A 9,752-nucleotide genomic window follows, 5' to 3' on the forward strand; every position below is an offset into this window, starting at 1 on the left:
GAGATATATTAATAGGAACTCCTAGAAGTATTTTATTCTTGACCTCCTTCAAAAAGTAGTTTACTAAAAATATTCTGATAATTGCCATTTTAGCAGTATCTTGGAAACTATTACTGTCATATAGTTGCTTGATGTATTAAGCTGGGAGATTATCAGTTGGTTTGTTGTTTTTAGTTCTATGAGTTTATAGAGAGCTCTACTTTCCATTGTTTTGTGGTGTGTGTGGAGCCCTGGATAGCAGTCATCTATTTTTTTTTAATAGTCTTGCTGAGATAAAATTTATATACCATAATGGTCACCTGTTTAAAACATATAATTCCGTTATTTTTAGCATTGCAGTTGAGCCTTGAAAAATGTGGAGGTTAAGGGTGTCAACACCCCCCACATGCAGTTGAAAATTCACGTGTGATTTTTGACTCCCAAAACTTAACTGCTAATACCTGCTGTTGACCTGAAGTCTTGCTGATAACATAAACAATTAACACATATTTTATCAGTCATGTGTATCACATACTGTATTCTTTTTTTTTTTTTAAGTTTACTTTTTATTTTGAGAGAGAGTGCAAGCAGGGGAGGGGCAGAGAGAGAGAGAGAGAGGATCCCAAGCTAGCAGTGTAGAGCCCAACGTAGGGCTTGAACTCAGGAACCGTGAGATCATGACCTGAGCCAAATCCAAGAGTCGGACAGACACTTGGGACACTCAACCGACTGAGCCACCCAGGCACAACCACCTTTTGTTTTTTTCTTTTTTAAGTAATCTCTACACGCAAGGTGTACTCTATTACAACCCTGAGACCAAGATCACACGCTCCACCAGCTGAGCCAGCTGGGTGCCCCTTATGTACCATATTCTTATAATAAAATAAGCTAGAGAAAAATATGTTAAGAAAATTATAAGGAAAAGAAAATACATTTATGGCACTGTACTGTGTTTATTGGAAAAAATCTGCATTAGATGGACCTGCGAAGTTCAAACCCATGTTGTTCAAGGGTCAAATGTATTTTCAGAAGTGTGCAGGCAGTACCATAATCTAGTTTTACAACAGTTTTATCATCTGAAAAAGAAACCCCATATCTATTAGCAGTCACTTATTACTCCCCCTTATCACCCCAGGCAACCATGGATCTACTTTGTTTCTAGATGTTTCATACAACTGGGATCATACACTGTGTGATCATTTGTGTCTGCCTTCCTTCACTTGGCATAATGTTTCTCGAGGGTCATCTATGTTACAGTATGCTTCAATAATTCATTTCTTTTAATTGATGAATCGTATTCCACTGTATAGAAGTCATCTATTTTTATTTACTCTAGGGATTTCTCCCTGGTATGAAGCTGTGTCCCAGATAAACCTTTTCAAAGAGTTTTGCAGTAGATTACCACTTTATCCTGTTGCACTAGGGATGTGAGTAGGCTTGCAAAAGTTTCCCTGTCACCTTTTGGGCTGTTTTGTTTGGAGCAACAGTGTAGCTTTTTAAAATTTAATTTTATTATTTTTAAATGTTTTATTTTTTTTTGAGAGAGACAGACAGACGGACAGAACATGAGTAGGGGAGGAACAGAAAGAGAGGGAGACACAGAATATGAAGCAGGCTCCAGGCTCCCAGCACAGAGACCACCATGGGGCCGGAATTCATAAACTGTGAGATCTTGACCTAAGCCGAAGTTGGACACTAAACCGACTGACCCACCAAGGCGCCCCTGTACTTATTTATTTTACATAGTATAGGATGTTTTCTAGAATACACAACCTCAACCAGTAAAATATATTTATTAGCTAATTATTGAGATGACTCCAGACTACTTTGGGTAAGGCCTTACAAATCTGTGAATTTGAGTTTTTCTCTTTGAGTCTACTGATAGAAGTCACTTACCTGGAGACTTCATGCCCAACAATCTAGAGTGGAGCCTCAACTACATGTTGTTCTCTGTTTACCATGGATATCTGCTAGCATATGGGGTTTGTGAAAGGTTTTCAAGAAACATGTGCCTGAAGACTGGCATCAAGTTCAAACAGCGCATGAAGGCTGTTTGTACTTTATCATTGCCATTCATCTGCCAGTTAAATATTTTTTGTCTCGCAAGTATCCCTTTAGGGTACTTGTTATATTGTATTCTAACTTCATTTGTGTGCCACTCCATTCCATTAAGAGATCCTTAGGAGCATAAAGGTTTTGTCTTACTCATTTTTATCCCTAATGCCTAGCTTAGTGCCTGGAAAGGACAGCTCAGTAAATATTTGTTCAGTGACTGAGCAAACAAGTATTAGGTTGGCCCTGACTAAAGTCATTTCACAGTGACTAAATTAAGGAGGAGGACGAGGAGGGTGAGGATGTGGAAGGGGGATGCAGGACAGGCTGGGAGAGGGGGAGGGTAGGAGTAGTGAGGGTATTGTAGTTCGTGGAGAGTACTGTCTTGTTCTTTAATCTATCCTGAGTCTGGCAGAAGTATTCAACAAAATATGTTTGAATAAATGAATGAATGAAGAGAGAAGTCATCTATATTAACTCTGGTCCTAGAATATTTAAACTACATGAGATATTTTTGGGAACAGATGCTCTTGTTGCCTAGAACTGGAACCCTGAATAGCGATCCCTTTCCATCCCCATTCTTGCTTCATTGCCAAATTGCAGGGAGTTTGGTTAGCGGCTTTTCAGTTCTCTTCACAGAACCTTCTGACTGCAGTCAGGCTTCTACCCTGCCATGAGTCCCTCTCTTCTGCTGTTCTGTCCCACTGGCTTTTGATCTCTAACATCCCTTACTGTGGCAACTCTCCTGTCACTCTGTAAGTCTGTTCCCATCTCAGGGACTGAGTTGTTGTCTCATCGGAACAATGAGGAATGGCGAGCTCCTTGATCTTGACCGTCTCTGATAAGTTTGGAACTCCTTGCCCTCCAAGCCACACCCTGGTTACCCTGAGCTCTACTGCACGTTAGCCTGCAGCATTTGGGGTTTGATAACCCTTCTAGTAGATGGAATCAGACTTTCTTCAGTGTTTTCTGGTGTTTATATAGTAAAAACAAAAATAGTGCTCTTTCTTGCTAATAAAAATTTATCTGTGATGGAGTATTTCTCTCAGGTGTTTAAGTTAATACCTTTAACATTAATGTGCAGTATTTAGAAAGGTTTTAAAGAAATGAGATCAAGAAGAGTTTGGACTGTGTAGCCTATTTGATGTGAATGGAAAAGGATTGGAGACGACTCCCCCTTCCCCTCTTTGGGAAGTAAATGCATGGTGAATGACAGCCAAGGGAAAATCCCAAATTAGAATTTGGATGTCTTTGTTCCAGTTTTCATTCACTTAGTATTCTTGTTGGAAGAAGAGACTATCAAAAAGGATATGTTGTTTAGGTAGTAAATTTCCAATTATGATAGACCCAGTATATATGGATATTTTCTCAAGGAAATGTAAATGTGAGAGCAATTGTGAAAGAGATGGTATCGGGTATTGCACATTCCAGAGAGTACTTGGAATGTGCAATACCACCAATCCATAAATACTGAGCTTTATTTAAGATTTTACCTACTGTGAGGCTTACTTTTAGTTACTTTAGAGTCCAATGTCATAGAAGGTTGTTAATTACAAAATTTTATGAAGAGTCTTTTTTAGCAATAAAAGTTTTACACAATAAGGCTTAAACTTTGCATATTTCTGATTAGCTTATTTAACAGATTAATTTAGATTGGCACCAAGTCCAGATCCTGGGGCGAGAAGTTCAACAGTTTGCTAACTATAGTAAAACTGTAGTATAGTTTTCTTTTTATTTGGTTTGCCCCTTATCTTCACGAGTCAAGTTGGTCTAATGTGGTCTGATCATGTTCTGAGCAGAGGTCATATCACATTGGCCATAATATTATACATTCATTTTCACTCCACCCAGACTATTTTTCGTAGACTTAATTTTTAGTGCAGCTTATTTCAGAGAAGAAGGGAGAGCTTTAAGTCCCTTGTGAGAATTTCATCATGAGAATCTTTTTTTCAAACTCCATCCAAGGAAAGAAACCTGAGATAGGTATCTTTCTATATAAGCAAGCTTTTAGTCTTTCTTGCTTATCATTTTTCTTTGGATATATTTCACTTTGATTTTAAAAATATGCAGAGAATGGAATTTTAATTTCAGAATAATTTTTCTTGTTTGAAACTGAAATTACAGGTTTTTGTATTTTTTTAGTTTAATTTATTTTGAGAGACAGAGAGCATGAGCAGGGGAGAGGCAGAGAGAAGGAGAAAGAGAATCTCAAGCAGTGCAGAGCCAGATGTGGGGTTCAAACTCATGAATCATGAGATCATGACCTGAGCCGAAACCAAGAGTTTCGAATGTTTAACCAATTAAGTCATCCAGGTGCCCCTAAAATTACAGTGTTTTTATTAAAAAATGTTTTTATTTATATTTGAAAGAGAGAAAGAGACAGCATGAGCAGGGGAGGGGCAGAGAGAGACAGAGACAGAATCTGAAGCAGGCTCCAGTGTCTGAGCTGTCAGCACAGAGCCGGATGAGGAGCTCAAACTCATGAACTGTGAGATCATAACCTGAGCCACACTCAACTGAGCCACCCAGATGTCCCGAGGTCTACTTTATTAAGTTAAATTCTTGGGGCGTCTGGGTGGCTTAGTCGGTTAAGCGTCCGACTTTCGCTTAGGTCATGATCTTGCGGTTTGTGGGTTCGAGCCGCGCGTCAGGCTCTGTGTTGACTGCCAGCTCAGAGCCTGGAGCCTATTTCAGAGTCTGTGTCTCCCACTCTTTCACTGACCCTCCCCTGCTCACACTGTCTCTCTCTCTCCTAGAAATAAATAAAAATATTAAAAAAAATTGAGTTAAATTCTTTGGCCCTACAATAATGCAGTCAGTTATTTACAACCATTTCATATAGGTTAACCATCAAAGCCAAGTGGCTTTTACCTGATTAAGAGTTGTTTTACGTTGGGGTGCCTGGATAGCTCAGTTGGTTAAGCATCAGACTGTTGGTTTTCAGCTCAGGTCATGATCTCACGGTTTTGTGAGTTTGAGCCCCATGTCAGGCTCTGTGCTGACAGTGCAGAGCTTGCTTGGGATTCTCTCTCTTCCCACTCTCACTGTCTCTCTCAAATAAAAAAAAGTTGAAAGAAAAAAGAGTTGTTTTACCCTTTTTTAAAAAGTGATTTCTACACTCAACGTGTGACTCAAATTACGACCCTGAAATCAAGAGTCTCATGCACTATGAAGCCAGTCAGGTGCCCTAAGAGTCGTTTTAAAGTTTTAAAGTTGTTTTTAACATAGAGAATTGATGCCTTTGTGAATGTTTTCCTTGTCAGCCAATTCAATATAACTGACCTCTCATTCTCAAGCGCTCTTGAAGAATGTTCTTTACAGCATGAAAAGGGAAGTTGTAAAAATTCTCTAAAGTAATTCAGTTAAATTCATGGCATTTCACCATTTTTGGCAGGACTTTGTGTCCTTGTATCAGGATTTTGAAAACTTCTACACGAGGAACCTCTACATGAGGATTAGAGACAACTGGAACCGGCCGATCTGCAGCGTGCCTGGAGCCAGGGTGGACATCATGGAGAGGCAGTCTCATGACTACAACTGGTCGTTCAAGTGAGTCTTGGTTGGGGAGGTGCTTCCTGACAGCCACAAAGAGGGATTTCTTCACCTCAGAATATATTCTATTGCAAACTGAGTATTCTGTCAAAACAAGGGTAGAAGCTGAGAGCACAGCACGACATAATTAGTTTCCTCACATGTAGTTCCTCGTTAACCCAGATTTTTAAAATACATTCTGCGATTACATTTGATACTATGTTGGATTATAACTGAAAACAAAATTTGACTAATTAAAGAGAAAAATAAACAAGAAGCCAGACAAACTGTCCTTTCTGTTTTACCACTTACCAGCATCAAGTGTCTGAGTTTACTTCTAGATGTTTTGATTTCTCGAATGATTTAATGATATATGGACTGTTTTTACTTAAATAGGCTGGGTAGTTTAGAAAACATTTCGTATTCATAACTTTATTGTTTAGATCTCACAAATATTTTTTTTATGTTTTTTTAAAATTTATTTCTGAGAGAAAGACAGAGATAGAGAGAGACAGTGTGAGCAGGGGAGGGTCAGAGAGAGAGGGAGATACAGAATCTGAAACAGGCTCCAGGCTCTGAGCTAGGTGTCAGCACAGAGCCCGATGCAGGGCTTGAACCCACCAACCGTGAGATCATGACCAGAGCCGAAGTTGGATGCTTAACCGACTGAGCCACCCAGGTGCCCCTAGATCTCACAAATATTGATTGCATGGTTGCATTGTTACTATTAAAAAAAAAAGAAAAAGAGAAATAATACAGATAAAGGAAACATTCCACCATGAGAACTAACCACTACCCCTCCTGCAAATCCACTTCTCCACAAATCTTCACTCCCCAGAGGTGACCTCTGTTACCAGTTTGTTTCTTACATACAGCTAATTTTTGATTTGTAAAAATGGGATCATACTATAGAAATCATTTTACATCTTGCTTTTTTCTTGCTAACATGTTGGTAATATCCTCAGCCAGCTTATTAGTAGTAGTGGCTACTTAGCATCCTACAGTGTACACATAGATAGTGTATGGCAGGTGGGGCTGCACCATCCTTTGTTAAAAACTCCAAAATTTCAGAGTTCAAACAGCAGCCAGCCACTTCTTGTTCACACTTCATGTCGCCCTTAAGTTGGTGGAACTTCTCAACCACGTTGTTCTCACTGGTGGGCCCCGGCTAATTGAGCTTCCATTGTATAGAATGTCACTGGTCTGTGTGCCTGGGGAGGGGATATGGCAAATAAATTGTGCAGTGACTCTGAAAGGATCTTCATGCAACTATCATTTCGTATGTGTGTGGAAATTGCTGAGTCAAAGCGTATGTACTTCTTTTAATGGATAAGTCCTGCCAAACTGCCCTCCAAAAAAAATTACTGATATTCTTATCTACAGTATATGAGACTGTCCTGGCCAATGCTGGCTAGGTCAGTTTTTAAATCTTTATTAGTATGGGAAAATTAGTATTTTGTTTTAACTTTCATTTTCTTAATTGGTAGTGAGTTTGAGCTGCTTTTCATCTAGTCCATATTCTCCCTACTTTCTGTATATAGTGCTTTCTTTTATATTACCAGTGTGTTTATTGTTATGTGTAAATATTTGATTTGCTCATGAGTTTCATGGCCTTTTATGGTATTGAAATACAGGTACACAGGGAATATAATTAAAGGTGTTATAAACATGGGTTCTTACAACTATCTTGGATTTGCACGGAATACTGGATCATGTCAAGAAGCAGCTGCCAAAGTTCTGGAGGAGTATGGAGTTGGAGTGTGCAGCACTCGGCAGGAAATTGGTAAGTGTAGGCTCTCTTTGGCCAGCTAACGTTCTTAACTGTGCTACTCAGCGGGGAATAATGCTGATACAGAGCTAGAAGTGTAAGCATCCAAATACGTACTTCGCCATAGAGTTTCTGAAGTAACGGATGATTTTAATGCTACACTTTGAGACATATCTATCTTTTCCATTATATTATGATACAAAATAGCTCTAGAAAAGTTCCATAGGTATTTGATTCATTGACAACTTTAATGTTCACTTTGTTGGCTTTTACAAATGGTAGTGGTTAAGAGTGCCAATTATTAGGCCTGACCCTGTGGTCATTTGAGGGTTAATCTGTTTCCATGCTGGTAAGTGGGGGTGAGAATAATTCCTACCTTATAGGCTATTGAAGAATTAAACTAATTCACGTAAAGCATTTGTGACTTGGTAAACATTCAGTAAATGTTAACTTTTTATTATTGCACCTTTACATTTTGTAAATGTAATTTTTGTTCATAAGACGATTTCAAATTCTTCCATTTTATTCCAGAGAACTGATACCTATAAACATTAAAAGGCAACTTTTGGATATATTTATTACTGTGAATCACTGATCCCCCAAACTTAGTGGATTAAAGCAGTAATGCATCATTATTTCTCATGAGCCTAAAGATTGGCAAGTGTAGCTGGGTCATTGGACTGTACTCAGTCCCTTAATGAGATAGTTAAGGAAGCACGTGCAGTGACAATATATAGTAATCAGACCTTACATCTTTATGGAACTTTGTAGTCTATAGTTTATAGATTGCCTGGATCTCTCTTTTGCTCCTCACAACAATGTCATGAGGTAGAGAGACCAAATATTATTATTGGTATTTAGCAGATACAAAACTGAAGCTAAGGGAGGTTAAATGACTTGCCTAAAGCTTTGGGGACTTGTAGCATCTCAGTTCAGCAGTCTTTTTTTTCATCATCTTTTCTGTATTGATCAGTCTTGTTCAGTCCTTACAGATTTGATTATTGACATAGAATCACAAAACAAAGTGAGGGAGGATGCTTTTTTTTTTTTTATTTTATTTTTTTTTTTTTAATAGTTTATTGTCAAATTAGTTTCCACATAACATCTAGTGCTCAGGGAGGATGCTTTTTAACTTGTCTTTTGCTGCATAACAGATGATTCTAAAATCTAGTGACTTAAAACAGAAACGAACATTTATTTCCTTGTGATTCTGCAATTTGGAGAGGGCTTGACGTTTATCTTAGCTCCATGTGGTGTTGGGTGGGGCTTTATGGCTGAGGATGGAGTATCCACAGTGGTTTCACTTACATGTCTGGTACCTCAGCTGGGTGGTGGGATCAGTCAGGGGCTGGCTGAGTCCTGCACTCCCCTTCCATAGTCTCTTATCCTCCAGAGCCCCTCCCCTCCCCATGGCTTCTCTCTGCAGCAGGCTTCTTAGACTATTTTGTGTGGCAGCTGACTTCAAAAGTATAGAAGCAGATGTTGCCAGGCCTCTCGAGGCCTAGACTTGGAACTGTCATGTGTCAGCAGGAATGGGAGAAATTATTGGCAACTTTCTTTACAGAAATTCCATCACAGGTGCTGAATCTTGATGTATTCAAGCACTGTGTTTTTTGTTAGCCATTTCCCTTCATACTACTCTTCCATAGAGCTTAGTCTGAAAAGGTTGTAACATGTAGACTCTGATTTCTTTTTATCAGGTAATAAGTAATTCTTAAATTCAGGATTTGGCTGTGTTAACCTCATTAAGTTCCTCACACAGGAAACCTGGACAAGCACGAAGAGCTAGAGAAGCTTGTGGCAAGTTTCTTGGGAGTAGAAGCTGCTATGGCATATGGGATGGGATTTGCAACAAATTCAATGAACATTCCTGCTCTTGTTGGCAAAGTAAGACTTATCATTTATGAAAACTCTACTGTATATTGTAAAGCACTCAGAGTAAGCCAAGGGCTGTTGTAAACTTCATACCAAGCCTGGTCTGCCCAAAGACATTTCTGTCACAACTTTTTGGTAACAATATCCCATGGAGACTTACATCAGTTAAAATTTTCTTGCTAGAACTCATGATTCTTTACTGTTCCATTAGGTGACTCTTGCCGTCATCATTCAGTTTCAAAAGAAGATTCTAGAAAATAAAAACCTCATAAAATGTTAAAATTTTGAAAGAATGTTTAATTTAGAAGGTTGTTTAACAGGTGGTTTCTCCTAAGTCGAAAAACTTGAAAGTACATAGGTACCCTAATACTTAATATCATAATGCGTGTTGCTCAGAGATACATGGGCAAATTATAGATATATATGTAAAATGCAGGGAATAATATAGGTTAAAAGTAATTATATAAGTTAATCATAATGAAGGCTTGAGGCACCCAGGTGGCCCAGTCAGTTAAGTGACCAACTCTTTTTTTTTTTTTTTTTTTTA

General features: G+C 38.6%; 1 protein-coding gene across 1 annotated transcript in view; it reads left to right on the plus strand.

Moving 5' to 3' along the window:
• The window catches only part of SPTLC2 (serine palmitoyltransferase long chain base subunit 2), a 105,552-nt gene that overhangs the window by 29,894 nt on the left and 65,906 nt on the right, over positions 1 to 9,752 (plus strand). Inside the window, exons 4-6 of the mRNA XM_077750642.1 lie at positions 5,426 to 5,580; positions 7,197 to 7,345; positions 9,093 to 9,217. Coding sequence (XP_077606768.1) covers positions 5,426 to 5,580; positions 7,197 to 7,345; positions 9,093 to 9,217 — 429 coding nt within the window. The remainder of the gene's footprint in view (positions 1 to 5,425; positions 5,581 to 7,196; positions 7,346 to 9,092; positions 9,218 to 9,752) is intronic.

The sequence above is a fragment of the Crocuta crocuta genome, unplaced genomic scaffold (assembly GCF_008692635.1).
Source record: "Crocuta crocuta isolate KB4526 unplaced genomic scaffold, BGI_CrCroc_1.0 scaffold186, whole genome shotgun sequence".
In the NCBI taxonomy this organism is placed as follows: domain Eukaryota; kingdom Metazoa; phylum Chordata; class Mammalia; order Carnivora; family Hyaenidae; genus Crocuta; species Crocuta crocuta.